General features: G+C 35.7%; 1 protein-coding gene across 1 annotated transcript; it reads left to right on the top strand.

The window, feature by feature from the left end:
* On the top strand, positions 7-4,198 carry LOC109346111 (bidirectional sugar transporter N3-like). The gene is made up of 6 exons (XM_019585490.1): positions 7-1,553; positions 1,980-2,016; positions 2,159-2,369; positions 2,487-2,648; positions 2,746-2,865; positions 3,259-4,198. The coding sequence occupies exons 1-6, from the start codon at positions 1,502-1,504 to the stop codon at positions 3,526-3,528; spliced, it is 852 nt and encodes a 283-aa protein (XP_019441035.1). The 5' UTR covers positions 7-1,501; the 3' UTR covers positions 3,529-4,198.

Genomic DNA, 17,943 nt, shown 5'->3' with positions numbered 1-17,943 from the left:
TGTATTATTTGTTAAATCGGGATATACTGGTTCAGGATCAATTCCATTCCAAATCTTATGGCACTCAACCAAATGGAGAGTCCACTATCACCCTCTGGCTTACTAGTTTCATAGTCCAACTGGTTGGTCTAATGGCTAACTTGGGGTGCGTATATTGTGTGGTAAGAACATCATAGTTGTCCAAGACGATTCATCTTATAGTTAGCCTATATCTTAGAGTGACTACTCAAACATTGACACCTCTTATAGTTGTCCTAGATGTTTCATTAAGAATAGATGCTTCGAGGTTGCCCCCGAAAAGTTCGTCCAACCTCTTCATGTCTATCGACACCCTTGGATGGATCAATGAGCATTAGGGAGATCACCGTAGATCACAAATGTCGGTAATCCTCTAACAGTTGTTCATGAAATGGATAAATTGAAGTGTCATCATTCTGGCCGAAAAAACTAGTAGATTTTCATAAATAGTTCGACTAGGGATAACAGTTGATCCATCTTTATGTATAAGATATCATTCTAGTAGATTGGAGCCAGACTGCCATGCACATATTTTGGGATGAACATACTGGTTACACCCTATGCTACAAACCGAATAAGCCCTAAACAATGCACCTCTTTATATAATAAAGACATCACTTCCAAATAAAAACTTTTTTTATTCCTTAGCATGGATCGTGCATACAGAATAAGAAAAACCATAATTTCTACACAAGTTAGTATGACCAATGAATCATAAACGGTTTCTCCTCTCACGTTTTTTTCCCTTCGAGGCGTGTATTTTCCCTTTAAATTCTTTCTAAAGATAACAAAATGACACCAAATATATGCATGACAACATCTACAAGTCACTTACAAAAGATCGCTGACGTATATTCGATTGTTGAAATACCGATTTTACCTTTTGTGTTAGGTCTTATTAGTTAATTGCATTAATTTGGTGCACATAACGATTTATATTAACATCCTAAGAATGTGATGGACATGTATCCAAAAGACAAATAATAACAAAATTATCAATCATTAGATCCATTAAAAATAGTTGATAAAAGGGCAATGAAGCTCTTATTGAAGTTACTTCAATGAAACCAAATAGTGTATATTGTTAGTAACGGTGTATATTGTTTGTAACAAATCAAGACATTCCCATGCAAAATTTTAGCACACATGGAAAGTCCCAACCCAGCAAGCTAAATGTTTCAATGCTACTTTACCAACAAAAATGATCATCCCCTCATGAGATAAGAATGACACTAGTATGCAACATAGGCTCATCATCCACTCCGTACGTAAGAATAATAGTACATTAATAATTAATACTTTTTGTTATTATCTTTTCTTTTACTTTTTCTTCTTTTTCCTACTATTCGCGCAGTTTGTGTATAAATAAGACATGGGACTAATCAACTCATACTCATCAGCTTCAATGTCTGAATGGCATTGAGGATTTGAGTAGCAAAATATAACAAAGTTAAGTTTCCTAATAAAGAAGCGAAAGAGAGTCATGGCTATTCTAGGCATTCACAACACTCTGGCTTTAACTTTTGGCATAATAGGTAACACTTGAGGTTCATCATTGATCTGTTTTCATTGCTACAAAAAAATATTTTTTTCTTCCAACCTTTCATGTTATAGTACTTCAATATTCTATTTACTTAGAAGTTCTTCAACCAAATGCACTCATTGCCTTATCTTTGTTTCTTCCATTTTCTCTCCCTGTGCATTTGATTTCCTTTTTTTACCTGCACTTTCCTTCTCTTTTAATTATTAGTTATCTCACTTCTATTCAAAATCACATTTTCTTAATTATTGAACAGTTTTGAGTTTCAATTCCTCCTATTAAAACTCTCTCTGTTTTGGGCACATTCTTATATAGTTTTTTTATCCACTGTGTTTTAACTGTTATCTTAATACAATTTAGTTCTGTTAGCATATTTTTTGAAACTAACATATCCTCCTGTTGATAATGCCTTAACCTATAGGAAACATCATTTCATTCCTGGTGTACCTGGCTCCCATGTAAGTATATACCAACATCTCCACTAAGAGTTACTTAACCTATTAAGGGATGCTTCTTAATTTTTATTTGAACAAAAAATATAAAACCAATTTCAATGATTATATTATATACTAAATGTGTTCCACTATTCCTAAATTGTAGCCCAACATTTATCCGAATTTACAAAAGGAAATCTACTGAAAATTTCCAGTCACTACCATACTTGGTCGCATTATTCAGCTCCATGCTTTGGTTATACTATGCCTATCTCAAGACAAATGCTATTCTCCTCATTACCATTAACTCCATTGGATGTGTCATCGAGACTATCTACATTAGCATGTACATAATATATGCTCACAAGGACGCCAGGGTATTTAAAACTTCTCATTTAATCAAATTCATAAAAAGATGGATCACGCTAATTTGGTTACTAATTCATTAACTGAGCATATATGCACACATGCATACTAATTTTTTTTTACTGCAGAGTTTAACCATTAAACTACTTATGACGATAAACATTGGCATTTTCACCCTAATTCCCCTCATATCTCAATTCGCTCTACCTCATTCCTTACATGTCAAAATTGTGGGTTGGATTTGTGTATCAGTTTCAGTGAGTGTCTTTGCAGCCCCTCTAAGCATTGTGGTGAGTGAGAGTTCCAATTATTGAGTGGTACATTTGGTCAAAGCTTGCATTCTATTAATCATGTTCTACACTATTATTTTATTTCTTGCTTTGGCAGGCACGAGTTATTAAAACAAAGAGTGTAGAGTTTATGCCCTTCTGGTTATCATTTTTTCTCACACTCAGTGCCATAATGTGGTTTGCTTATGGTGCCTTCCTCAAGGACATATGCATTGCTGTAAGTATCTATTATATTAATATTGAGTGCTAATTCAGGTGTGTTAAAGTTTATTAACTAAGGATTTTAACTTATTTTAGCAACTAATCATGGATTCTAATAAAAAAATCATGATAATATTTTCAATTAGAAAATAAACTTTCAAATAAAATTGTGTTTTGTTCATGTTATAAACTTTATTTATTCATAAAGTTAAATATTTACATTTTTTATGGTGTTATTAGTAAAAAAATGTTTTAATGAAATTAATATCCTTAACTAATAAAACATAAAATTAGTCTTTTAATGAATTAACCATAAAAGTTTAAGCTCTTAAATTATACTTCTTTTCGTTCAGTTTAATATTAAAGCAACTTCATTGAAGGATTTTTCATTGTATTTCTTTATGTGTAGATTCCAAATGTACTAGGATTCACTCTGGGGCTACTTCAGATGCTGCTATATGCAATTTACAGGAAAGGTGAGGCTAGAAAGAATGAAGTTATAGAGGAGAGGGAGAAAACACTACATCCAACGAGAAACATTGTTGTAGAGATTCCATCGAGGACTCATGAAGTGATCCTAATCTCAGATAATGATCATGTGAATGAACAAGGAATGATCGGTGCAAAAGGCGTAAAAGAGAAGGAAAATAGCGTGGAAATCAATGAATGCCCTGTGTAATAATTTATGTATGTTTATGTTAAATGTTGTAATTTGTGGAGTACCTTGCTGACTGCAAGGATGTGGTTCTTCTATTATGGTTTTTAAATGCAATGTATTGTCTATCATCCTTGACTTGGATGATATATGTGACTTTTATAATATTATCAGGAAAATAAATATTAATGCAATCATTTCCCTCTAAGTCACATGAAACTATGTTCATCTACTTTCACCAAACTTGTGTCATGGTCTTTATTCATCAAGGTTGCAAATAGTGGGGTAAATCGGTTTGAGTCAACCTGCAAACTCGATCAACCCAAACAAACCCAATATCATGGTTCGGTTTGGTTTGGGTGATCGGGCAGATAGAGTATAACCTGCAAACGCTATGAACTGGTGCTTTTTAGTTGTTCTCTTCCAATCCTACCCAAGTTGTATAAGCGCATATCACATAAAGTGTATCTCGCTACAAACTTTAGAATCATGATCAAATTTCCTAACCTTTCTACATCCACAAACACATTCTTCTAATAATTAACTACAATTATACTCACTTCATTTCTCGATTATATCTTCCCATTATACCTGGAGAATCTAATTCCTCGGTCTATTCACCTACCCATTTAGTTTCTTGTAGGCATGTAAAACTAATCCTCCTGCTAATTATGATATATACTACTTCTATTGATCCTCGTTAAATATTTGTATTTATAAAATTATATATTTTATTATTTATTATGAATGAAACTATATTTTACAACAATAACATTTTACATACACATTGGGCATTAATTATCCCTACATTATTTTCCTTCTTTTGCATCTATCGTTTCTAGTTCTCGCTCCATCTCTTTTCTAACGTGCTTCTTTCTAACCTCTTCACCTTTGCTACAAATGACATACAACATCCCACAGCTACCACATTCCAAATATGCACACAAACGAACAATAAAAAATTGACAAGGAAGTTTTTTAAATTTAAGTAACTAAAGGATATATAAATTGAGTATTTAATCTTTTATGATAAATTAATTAAGTGACTAAATTTAGTTGATTTAAGGAGCACATTTAGACAGGCAGGATGTGATTTTCTTCTTATACTATTGCTTATATGCAACTTACTATTATCAGCCTTAAGCTGGATGAAGTGTGTGATTTTTATATTGTAAAATAATAATAAATTTACTTTCTGTTCTTATCTTTTTTAATCTTTGCCTTACTCACCATTTACATTGACATTAGTTGATTAAATTGAATATTAATGACTCAATTAATTATCTTTTCATCCTATAAAACTAAATGCACCTAATTTTCATTAAACTCTGACACGTATTATTTAGTTGGCATTCACCAGTGGTGTCATCTTATCTCACTATCCTAAACCCTCACTATTGAACTCAACATTTACTCTCCATCATGAAACATTTACCATAATTTTAGGGATGTTCACATTCAAACCAATTCAAAACAAATTGATAATAAAAAAAACCAATCAAACCCGCATTTTGATTGTGTCATTTTGGATTAGTAATTTAGTATTGTAAAAAAACATCCCAGATTGGATCGGATTTCGGATTCATTTATAAAACCAAACCAAACTGCACATCATATGTTTGTCATACTTTAAACTATTCATTCACTAAAAGTTGTGAGTTCTAATTTTGAGATTATAAGTTGATTTTTGTTGCATAGCGTTGAATAAATTTTTAGTTGCATTATTTTAATTTGGATAAGCTATTTCTATAATAGAGCAGTTGATCATATTATTTTAATTTTGTTATTTAAAATAAAAATTAATGCATCAAAGTTTTTATTTTAAATAATAAAAAAAGCCAAACCTGGATGATACACCTCCAACTTGCTTATATTTATCTTCATATTTCTTTGCTGGAATCTCAACCTGGAGTTAATATATTGAGAAAATAAGGAACATAAAGTTTATGGAGGTGATAAGAACACGTGAAATTCTTGATAAACATACCTCATGCTCATCTGCAGATATCCTTTTTATGATCTTGTTAAGATGTTTATCACATTTGTTCTTGTATAGAACCTTTCGCTGGAAAAAAGAAAAAAAAATGTTCAGAAAAAACGAATGTTAACCTTGTCATTATTAATCATAAGCAGTCAAGGGAGAATGCAGTTTTTATATGCTTTTCTCTTCTGGTATCCACAATTTTATCATATAAAGACATGTTCTAGGTATTTGAAGGGTGACCCGGTGCATGAGGCTCCCACCTAAGTGAGATCTTCTGGGAATGGTCGCAAGCGAAGAGGCTATTTCCACGATTTGAACTCATGACCTCCAAGTCACAAGGCAAGTAACCTTACCATTACGTCGAGAAAAGCAGACAAAATCTACATGGGGCATGCCATCTATCAATGAGAAAGTAGAAACTAGGCATAAAACATCATAATAATTGAGTAAAAGACCTTTCCAGATGTTGTCCCATCAACAAGGCCACTCATCCCCCTTCCCAACCCAGGTGCTTGCACTTCCTAATGTAGCAAAAAAGAAAATCTAAATTTATGGCATGACAGCAGAAGTGATGCAAGACACAAGGAATAGGTACCTCTGTACCAGCTTCTGTCACATCTTAAAACTTTGAACTAATTGAACTTTGCTCTTCTGAATACTGCTGATTTATTAGGTGCTTCTCCAAAACTGGAACTCTGGACTGTCTGGAGCTCTGCTGCTTGTTCTGAGATACTTCATCAGACTGGGGGCTGTAGTAAGGTCCAGTTGTCGAGTACCAAAACCAGTCATCACTTCCTGTTCTTGAAAATCTTCCAAACATAAAAGAGGAAATAGAGACACAAAATATTAGAGCAAACATTTTCGATAAAGGTTATAAAAAGGAAGAAGAAAACTAAGTCTTGGACACACACCTGATGGATTTCCCCGATCTAGAGCATTGTGGTGAATGGAAGGTTGGCAAACAGTAGGCAGATCAGGCATATCGTTACTTTACTTAGGAGTACTTGTGGACAACATGTCCTTCTTTGAGTCCCTCCATTAGGTAGAGTGATACCAAACTCCGAAAGAAAATGTGCTATCATTGTATAAATCCCAGACCTGCTTTAGAACCTCTGCAAAAAAAAAAACATAGTATATAATTAATGATCAAGGAATTATCAAGCACCGAAAAGTTGTACACACAGAGGATGAGAAGACTAGAATGATAGAGCTAATATAACAACAAAAACAATGACAGCCAAGTCATTTCCTACTAGGCAAGGTCAATCACATAGACCAAACAACATCCTATTGTAAATCATGTCCATATACAAGCCATTTACATTGAAAACCTTCTTAATGGTTCCACCAGTTGTTTGTCATGGTTACCTTCTACATCTAGTGATATCCTCTTTTGATGGCTTCTACATCTAGTGATATCCTCTTTTGATGGCTTCTACCAATATGGCTACACATGCAACAAAAACCAAGTGAATGCAATCAAACGCAGCCTAGACTCTGCAATGGTGGTAAGTGGTAACCAATCATAAAATATGATTGCCTACTATTTACATGTGCAGCTAGAGAACAGGAAAATAAAAAATAAAGAAAGAAAGCACTTCAAGCCTGCTGTTGAAGCAAAAGGATAGGGAAGTAGAAATATAAGAAATACACCTCTCGGTAAACTTCAACTAAAGAAGAAGTTTCGTACTTGTTCCCCAGTGATTTTCCCATTTCTATCGGTGTCTACTTCCACAAATACTTTTTGTATATTTCTGAATATCATAGTGACTATAAGTCTATAACAGGTTAGGTTAAAAGGACTGCCTCCATTCCACTGGCATTGGTACTCGCTCCAGTGATATATAGTGGATTGGGGATAGGGCGGATCACTTTGGATTATAGGATTATGTCTACAAATGTCTGTGACCGCAGAAGAGGCATTCAAATAGAGAAGCATCCTATCAGATTTGATGTTTCATTATCTTAATAACAATGTGTGAGTGCTATATATGCTAGTGTTTGATTGAGGATGCCTGAATGAAAACATGGTGTCATAAATTATTTATAAAAGGACAGTTATTGAAACTTTCACACCTAACTTTTACAATTGAGGTATTCATTAATGTGTATGATGTCTACCTATGATACGGTTGGTGTACATGTACACAAGAAAATTTCATCTTTGCTTTGCTTTTCTGGATCCATTTCTTTCATGTGTATACCCTGGTTCAAGGTGAATAGACAAAGTAGTAGTAACTAGACTAAAGACTAGATCAGAAAATAAGTTGATATGCACTGCAAGGGGCCAAGAATCTAGGAGTTCTTAAGACGACTTGCTATCATAACCCGCATGCACTTTGCTATCATAACCCAGTAAGGTGTTCAAATCCAAATAGAAGGAAAAAACCTGATCCCAAAAGAACTGAAAATTGATCAAAAACAAACTTTATAAACTCGTGTTATGAAATTTGTAATAAATTACATAATGCCAGTTCAATACCACTGCATTCAAAGTCCTTAAAATACTAGAACTTCCAACAAAGAGAGTGAGTTTGGCACAAGGGAAGATTGTTGCTTAGTGACCATGAGGTCACGGGCTCAAATCCTGGAAACATGTTTTCCGCTTGCAGGGGTAAGACTGCGTACATATATGTTCCCCAAACATCACTAAGTGGGACCTCATGTATTGGACCGCCCTGACTTGAATTTACAACATATTGTGGTAACTGATCAAAATTATATACTCCAAATTCATATTCTGCCTGCCTAACATAGGTTTGCTATGATTGACTGATGTTAGATTCAACTATCTTACTTAGGTTCAACCACAAAACTCACTTAAAATAAAGGAAACCAAATTCATTCCTCATAGATAATTCAAAACTTGAAGGTTAAAGAGACAATCAATTTTAAGAAGTGCACAATGGAAATGGGAGGGGTTGAGAGCAAAGGGCACATGAACTTATCTAGGTATAGAGCAAAGTCTACTGATGCAGAGAGGAAAAGGAGCACAACAAATATTTTATTTAATTAAATAAATGATTCTAAGCTAGACCTAGAAATCATAAGGGTGATAACTGATAGTTAAAATAACAGAATCACATCCTCAGTCAAGTATTATAACAGGCCTCATTATCCATGGGAAACAGAGCACATGAAATGCTTTACCTCATACAAAAAGTTTGTATAATTGTATGTAAACAATAAACTTTTAATTCTTGGCAAATGCAACTACAATTAAAATCAGACTATAAACAATTGCATATTAACATTAAAAGTTAGCCTGCTTGATCTCAGCAAATATCATGTATTGCTGATAATGAAATAAAACTAAACTGATGAGGGAGATCAATTCTTAGTGCTACTGATAAGTCTACCGCCGAGCCAATCAAACTGCCTCACTTTTGTGGAAGCCTTCAAGTTTCCATCCTTGAGAAAAGCCTCAACCATATGTTTCCCAATGAAGTTTCCTTTGGCCTCATCATCAATAACCGCAACCGTGGTAGGGTCAGCACCACTAATGGTACAGCCAAAAGCACCAGCCTGAAGAGCAGCCCTCTTGACAGCCTCCATTCCAGGTATCAAAGGCGCACGCTTCGGATCAATCTTATCTGACGACAATGCCTTCCCTAAACACAGCACTTCCCCTAGCAACACCGACACGACCAACGCGTCCGCCTGGCTACAATTCCACACATGGTGCTGCATACTAATCTCCGAAAGCAATGCAGCCCTCATCTTCTCTGTTGGTGCTTCAAACTCGGGGTCACCAACACGAAGAACAAGTCCTTCTCTTCAGAGAACTTGAGCTTCATCAAATTCAACGGCTCATAGCTCTGTATCAACACAAATCCACCCATAATAGCGGGTGCCACATTATCAGCATGGTAACCAGAAACCTTCTCCTCCGATTTCAATGAAGCGAGAACGAGTTCCTGAACACCTAACCTATTCCCAAACATCCCATTAACCGCAACCACAACCGCAGCGGCGCTAGCAGCACTCGATCCAAGTCCGCTTCCAAGAGGCAAACCTTTGTGAAGCTGAAGAGAAAGACCAACGGAACGAATCCATAGCATCTTCATGAACTCGATTGCGGCGATGCCAGCGCAATTGAAGATAGGGTTCTTGCTAAGCTTGTTACCGTTATCACCGGAGATATGAGAAATGGACATGTGACCCGGGTGGACATTAGGATCAACGGAGATGGAGACGATGTCGCCGATACCGTCGACGGAACAGCCGAGGAAGTTGAAGCCGGGAGCGAAGGCTTTAACGGAATTGAAGATGGGTTGGGGTTCTGAAGAAGAAGAAGAGAGATTGGTGCATTTGATGGTAAAATTGGATGGTGGAAGTGGAATAATGGCGGTGGTGTTAGTGAAGGTATTTAGGTTTGAAAATGAATGTATGTGGAGAGAGGAACTGAGAGCATAGTGCCATGTTTTGTAGCAATTTGGTGGTAGAAATCATACTTTGTATCTCTCAATGCAGAGTAGTGGGGAGGTAGTTTTTTCAGCTGCCTAAACATTTACCATAGTTCGGAAATGGAGTCATTTATCTTAAATGATTTTCATCCAAAGTATAGTAGCGCATATAATAGTGTTATAGTGGGTAATATCACCTAAAAATCGAATTTTGACTTGAAACTTTGCAGACAATAATGATTAAACAATTTCTGGGTAGTTTTGAGAATGGAAATATGGGAAGCACATCTTCTATCTCGCATGATTGACATATTTTATGGGAGATAAAATGTACTCCTCGAAACATGTGTGTCTTGTTGACATAATGTCATTTTTTAGTTTGAATACATATGTTATATAGCATAAGTGGTTTGTGGCAGTTGTATCATTTGAATGAGGTCTATCTAAGGATTAATAATAAGATTTAATATTATCAATATGTTATTTATCATTTATATATTAATAATTTTTTACTCTTAAACAAAACTATTAATACAAATGAATAATATATAATGTATTGACAATGTTGTCCATGTTGTTGGAACAAAGAAATTGAATTGTGAATGAAATGAACAAGAATGAATGAATGAAACAGAATGAGAATAATGAAGGAATGAAACAGAATGAGAATAGTGAATGAATGGAAAGTAGAATTGGATGAATGCAAGGAGGAGAATGAAAAATGATAACAAAACTATGTATGTGAGAATTATACAAAGAAGATTCTAAAGAGAGGGGGTTGTAGTTTAGAGGAATGAATATCAATGAGTTTTTATTATTGTATGTTGGTTACAAAGTGATAGTTAGGATTTGTTATATATAGAAAACTTTAACCAACTTAACTAGATTTTGAATTATATTTCAACACCCCTCATTATTCAAAATCTACAAACAACATCAAACTCCCTAACATTCAACTACAAACAAAACATTCAAATCTACTCCTTGTTCAAGCTTAAATTCATATCTTCTTTCTCATGTCTTTAAATCTATCAATCTTCAACGGCTTAGTCATTATTTCTGCCAATTGAAGATCACTCTTGCAATGTATTAGCTTGATTCTTTCTTCTACAATCGGTTGCCTTAGATAGTGGTATCTTGTTTTAATATACATGCTTCTACCATGTGAAACTGGATTTTTGGCTAAATCAATTGATGATTTGCTATTTATCAATAACTCAATCACTTCTCCATTTTCAATACCAAGTTCCAATAGTAATGCGGATAACCAAATTATTTGGCAAGCTGTTGAACAAGCTGTTGAACAAGCTGCTATGTACTTAGCTTCAGAAGTTGACAATGTCACTACCTTTTGCTTTTGTGAACACCAAAAGATAGGAGCACGTACCACCATGAACTCATATCCCACTTTTTCTATCTAGGATATCTCCACACCAATCAAAACCAGAATATGCCATAAGATGTGAACTAATCTTCTCATCTTGATGAGGGAAAACAATGCCAAAGTAAAGTATTCTCCTTAGGTATCTTAGAATTATTTTGGCTACCAACATGTGAGAGTGTCTTGGATCACTTATGAACCTACTAATCACTCATACACTGAAAGAGATTTCTAGTATAGAGTGGCAAATGTACCTCAAACATCCCACAATTTGCCTAAACATTGGTGCATCCACAACTGTTTCTCCCTCACAATTATCCAATTTCAGATTCATCTCTACTGGAGTTTCTGAGGCATTACAATTCATCATATTGAACTTGTTCAACATCTCAAGTAGGTACTTCTTTTGGTGCATGAATAACGCTCTCTTTGTGTGTTGAAATTACAGACCAAGGAAGTATGACAATCTTCCTAAATCTATCATTTGAAACTCACATTTTAGGTTTTCCTTCAACTCTTCAATTCCTTTTGAGCTGCTACTTATGATTAGAATGTCATCTACATATAGGCAGATGAACAAAGCACCATGGTTTTGGTGTGTAGGCTTGATATACACACCATACTCAACTGAGCACTTCTGAAAACCAGACTCATATAGGAACTTGTCAATCCTCTTGTTCCATGCTCTATGTGCTTGTTTTAATCCATAAAGTGTTTTCTTAAGTCTTAGCACTTTATCCTCATTGCCTTTGCTGATGAAACCAGGGGGCTAAGACACAAATACCACTTCCTCTAGTGGACTATTGAGAAAGGCTGACTTGACATCTAATTGGCACAATCTCCATTTCTTCCAACTAGCTAAGGCCACCATAAGTCTCACAGTTTCCAATCTAGTCACTGGTGCAAAGACCTCAGAGTAGTCAATTCCTTCCTTTTGCATAAACCCTTTGGTCGCAAGCCTTGCTTTGTGCTTTGCTATAGAGTCATCAGGTTTTAACTTGACCTTGAAGAACCATTTGACATCTATAGGAGTTTTCTGATCTAGCAGGGTCACCAATTCCCATGTGACATTCTTCTCTATTGACTTGATCTCTTCTAGCATAGCATCTCTCCAAACATTGCTAAAGATTGCTTCATTAAAGCTTATTGGCTCAACATCAGCTAGGTAGATCCATGTGTTGTACCAAGTCTCCATCTGTATTGATAGCACCATCAAAGTAGAAGTGAAAGTCTCTAAGTCTAAATGGAACATTCCATTGTCTTCTTGGTCTTTTATCAATTCCTTATTGTATATGATTTAGTACATTTTTATCTTCTTCTTCTCTCATCATTTCATCATTTTCTTATCCAGATGCAGACTGGCCATATGAGTGGTGTTGTCTTGAGGTCATTTCCATGATTATGATTCATCAAAATGTACATCCCTATTGAATACAACTTGCTTATTGGTAGGATTATACAATTTGTATAAACCAGTAGGATTGTATCCAATGAAGATCATTGGTTCACTCTTGCTGTCTAGCTTATTTCTTCTTTGATCTGGGATATGACTATAGCAAACTGAGCCAATATCCTTAAATGTTTCACTAGAGGTTTTACTCCTAACCAAGCTTCTTCTAGCACTACTGAATTCAACTTCTTGGTGGGACATCTATTTAGAACAAATGCAGTAGTGGTGGTTGCTTCTCCTTAAAAGTTGTGTGGGAGATTCTTGGTCTTCAATATGCTCCTAGCCATGTTGAGGATTGTTCTATTCCTTCTTTTTGCAATTCTATTATGCATCATAGTGTGTATAGAGAGGTTACCTGATGCACAATTGCTTTCTCCTTGCAGAATTCAGCAAACTCCCTTGATATGTATTCACCACCTCCGTCTGTTCTGAGAAGCTTTATATTCCTCCGAGATTGTTTTTTTGCCAATCTCTTGAAGTCTTTAAAGATTGAGAAGACTTCATTCTTGAGTTTTATTAGGTAGATTCACATATTTCTACTCAAATCATCTATAAATAAGACAAAGTACTTGTTGCTTCCTAGTGAAGGAACATCAAATGGCCCACAAACATTAGAGTAGAGTATGTGTAGCAAGTCGTTTGCTCTTGAGGCAGTGTATGAGCTGAAGGAATTCATTGGTTGCTTGCTAATAAGGCAATTGTCACACACCTTCCTTGGAAGTTGTATTAAAGGCAATCCTAGAACCATGTCTTTGGTTTTCAACATACTCAAATCTCTGAAGTTCAAGTGCCCAAATCTTAGATGACAAAGCCAAGAATCCTCATATAGTGTCATAGTAGATATGCACTGAGATTCCACAGTTACCAAATTGATTTGGAATGTCCTGTTTGAAGCCATAGTTGTCCTCATAACTAGCTCTTCTTCTGGTCATAAATTTCCAAGGATCCATTGAGTAATCCCATGGAAAATCCTTTCTCCAATAGTTGTCTATGCTGATCAAGTTGCTTATCATATTTGGCACATACAACACATCAGTGATCATGACATGTTTGTCATCCTTTCCCTTGATCAAAACATCATCAGTGCCTTAAGCTTGGATGACCATATTGTCATTAAATCTAACAGAGCTTTTTCTCCTTTCATCAAAATTAACCAACCAATCTCTATGTTCAGTCATATGGCTTGAGCAACTAGAATTTATATATTGTATATCATTGTTTTTGCTAACTTGGCTTGTAACCATCATGAGCAAGAGAATTTGATCATCATTTTCTGTCTCAACTTCTTCTTCAGTCGTGTGTGATTCATTGTGTTGTCTACTTCTGTTATCACCTTGGCTAGGAGAGGCTTTGCATTCATTTGAAAAGTGGTCAATTTTGCCACAATTGAAGCACTTTATCTTCTTCATATCCACTACCTTTGTACCTCCTCTCCATTGATTGAATCCCTCTATCTTGATTGGTCCTTTTAACTTATCAGAGTCCATTCTTTCTTGATCTCTTTGTTGAAGGTTCTTGAAATTTCCACTTCTGAAATCTCTTCCTCTACCTTTTCCTTGAAATCCATTTCTTCCATCAAAGTTCCTTCTACTTGTCTGAACTTGTAACGCCTGCTCAACAGGTCTTTCTATGGATCTTTCCATGAACCTTTGCTCATGTGCCTCAAGATAATCTTGAAGATCCTCAACCTTCATTTCTTCTACTCTTTTGAATTCATCAATTGTCACTACAATGTGGTCAAAGATTGGAGTTAAGGTATGACAAATCTTCTCAATAATGGGCTGGTCAAAAATCTTCACTCCACAAGCTTTCATTGCATTTATATGAGTGACAAATCTATTGAAGAATTGAGCCACCTTCTCATTTGTATCCATTTGCATCAATTCATATTGTCTTCTTAATGTTTGCAATCTCACCTTCTTCAATTGTCTTACTCCTTGATGGCATGCTTCAGCAATCTATCATGCCTCATTCAAATTTGCAGCACTAGAGATCTTCTCAAAGTGTGCTTCATCCACACTGATAGGGCAAATCATAAGTGCACAATTATGTCGTCAAGTAATAAATTATCGATCACACGAGGACTAAAAAATTCCTTTAATTATAACAATTAATTTATCCTTAACTCAAATAGGAATTAAAAGTGAATTTAGAACAATTGAACAATTGACAAGAATAATTATGGAAATAGTAAAAAATGATTGAAATCTAATTTAGGAAGAGTTCTCAGGATAAGGGTTACCGCCTTTACACTCACAAATCCTTGTTTAGCTTCTTTTCATGAACTTTAAGTTGTGAGAGTGAATTGCTCTTTGATATGTGACATCCTCACTCGAGCTCTGACACGTGTACTCAATTGAAGTCGCACCTACTCTCATGGTATGGTTATCAATCAAATCCTTTACTTGGATCTTTTTATCCAATCGCTTAACAATCCAAGGTGAATTCTAGAAACCCCCGAGAATCCTAATATTACTCTCATGAATTAGGATTCTAGTTTGAATAACTGAATGCCCAAATAGTTGGGTTCACCTCTCGGTCCTTCCCCAATGTATCTAAGAGGTGTAATTTGTTGGTTAGATAACTCAACGAATAAAACTCACTTTAATGATTTAAATCATAACACTCAATGAAATAGAAGTAAGAACAAAATTTTATTGAATGTAAAAGGGGATAGCCTCAATCCTAGAAACAAATGGAATTACTCATTCATGATGGAGAAGAGAATACAAAATTAAAAATTAGAGAATTGTAATGTCAAGTGTGTGTCATCCTTGATAGAGAAACATCATTTATCCTAATAACTAAGCCTATAACGCCCTGAAAAATACTTCATAAATAATGTAATTAATCTCTTGGAAAATGGGTACAAAAAAAATTTCTTTCTTTATGTAACATATAAACCACAAATCATTTTCCTTAAATCCATTCCTTTTTCAAAACGTCACATTTTTATAAACTGCGGAAAGTAAATCACTAATACCTAATAGTAATTGAAAATGGCATAACACTTTTCTGAATATCTCTTTGTTAATAATTAGAGTTGACCTTACATCACGTTTAATGAGGCGTTGCTTGGTCAAGTAAAATGCTAGTGCAAAATACAACGCAGAATTTAATCATCACCTAAACTGAAACTATACAAAATAGGATGGGCTATTCAACACTACAAAAGTACCTACACATATATCCTAACCCCAAAAAGCAAAAAGGAAAAGGAAATGGGTCCTAACAGCTAGCTCTAGTATAAACGGAGGCACTAGAACCGTTGCTCGCATCCTCCTCCATCTCAGAGTCAGAAGAGATGTCTACCACTTCGATGGAGTCCTCTATGCAGATCAACTCCACACAATCCTCCTCCTCAACTTCCAGCTCCTCCTCAGCTTCCATCTCCTCCAACATGTCATAGGCCGAATTCTGCGACCTAATCCATATTCCCGTATATGCCTGCGGTTATGGCATGGTTTGACGAGAAGCTCTCCTGGACAGTAGGGAACGAATCACATCGTTCCAGCTCCTCTTCCTCATCGATGGCCCTGCAGCAGCTGGTCCGCACAGAGTCACAAACTGGATAGATGATACGGTAGGTGTCGACCTCCGATCTGGCAAAGTGAATGAAGTCTCTAAGTCCGCAAGATGGGATGGGAAGCGCATTGTGGTGCCATCACACACCATCTTCAGCTCCAAGGCGCATCGTGGTGTAGCGATTTTTGTCAATCCTCCATGCCCCCTCTTGGGACATCGAGAATCGGTAGTTCCGAATCCTCGCCGGTCGGTCCATCTGAACGAGAACGTGTACCGAAAACAAGTAGAAAGAAAGGGAGTAAGACATCTAATGAATATTTTTCATTGAAGATATTGAATTATACAAAATATCACATTCAGACGTAACATACATAATGCACATACTATATTATCACACACGTAAATGCAAATGATGAATGATGTTGTAACTTATATTATGAGGATCAAAATCCACAAGTTCAATGTATGAATGCTATGTTTATTTCACTCATCCTTGCACCAATATCCTCCCAATAAATTATTCGGAAATAACCGAGAGTACATGTCTCATGACAAGCCGATTTGAACGCACTAAATTATTCCTCACAAGGATATAGGATCGATCTGTTCCAAGGGAACTGTCCATTTCAGAACGGTGTCGTATCAAATACTTTCTGGGCATCCCTCTTATCGATCCTGATTGCAAAGAGGAGTTATCAGAGATCGTCTAGTTTGCAATATGAGAGTTGTCCGATCCAACAGAATACCTCATCCATGAATATAGGGGACTCGTCTCACCTAGACTATCCTTCAAGGCTTTGCTGACGCATTATAGCCATCACCGACCCTCTCAACATCTTGGAGCTCGTTCGTCTCCAATAATTTTCCTCTCCACTATTTCATTATTCATAATGAGTATGCACACTAACTGAGGTTAGCAGATTATATCTTTTAATCATTCTTTTATTACGATGGGCCCATCCTAAGACATCTCTCATTAGGAATGTTTCTAGTGGGACCCAATCATAACATCGATAGATGAAAACCTCATCACTGCTATGAACCATCATTGAATCATACTGGACGGCCCAATGGCCAAGCCTCTTATAGTCAGATGATCTCGCTGCATGTGAAAAATATAACCTTTCGGGACTCGCCCTTAACAATGTAATTTTTAGCAGTGATTACTTTGGTTATGATGAACTTCTTGTACAAACTCTGAAGAGTATAATGTGATTGTTCTTCCTTATGAAGTTTACATCTTTGGAGTATAATATCCCCAATTAAGGAGTGTTACCGGTTATGGAAGAAGAATGGGTTTGAGAAACTAAAACTTGAAGAAAACGAAACCTTGATAGAAAGGTTGTCATTGGACTCTCTCCCAAGTGAGAGCTAGCACTCAAATGATGAAAATTATCCAATCTTCATGGAGACCTCTCGCCCAAGCGAGAGCTGTCACTCAAGCGAGAGCTGTCACTCAAGCGAGAGCTCTGATAATCGATTATACTTAAACGTTAATCTATTATCACTTTTACAAGATAAAATTTATGGGACCTCTTGCCCAAGCGAGAGAATGGAGCTTAAGCGCCAAAAATGTAACACCGCGAATTTTACTACCTTGAAAATATATGTTTTTATTAATTATATTTTCGAAAATGAATTTCTGGGAATTTTAGGTAAAGAATTAGACAAAACTCTAGTTCCGTTTTAGTCT

The sequence above is a fragment of the Lupinus angustifolius genome, chromosome LG04 (genome assembly GCF_001865875.1).
Source record: "Lupinus angustifolius cultivar Tanjil chromosome LG04, LupAngTanjil_v1.0, whole genome shotgun sequence".
Taxonomy (NCBI): Eukaryota; Viridiplantae; Streptophyta; class Magnoliopsida; order Fabales; family Fabaceae; genus Lupinus; species Lupinus angustifolius.
The sequence above is the reverse complement of the archived record's forward strand: the minus strand, read 5'-3'. Positions and strand labels throughout refer to the sequence as shown.

Coding starts and splice junctions, on each gene's coding strand:
- LOC109346111 (XM_019585490.1), top strand. CDS start 1,502: ATGGCTATTCTAGGCATTCACAACACTCTGGCTTTAACTTTTGGCATA. Junction 1,554..1,979: donor TTTAACTTTTGGCATAATAG/GTAACACTTGAG, acceptor CTTAACCTATAG/GAAACATCATTTCATTCCTG. Junction 2,866..3,258: donor TCAAGGACATATGCATTGCT/GTAAGTATCTAT, acceptor CTTTATGTGTAG/ATTCCAAATGTACTAGGATT.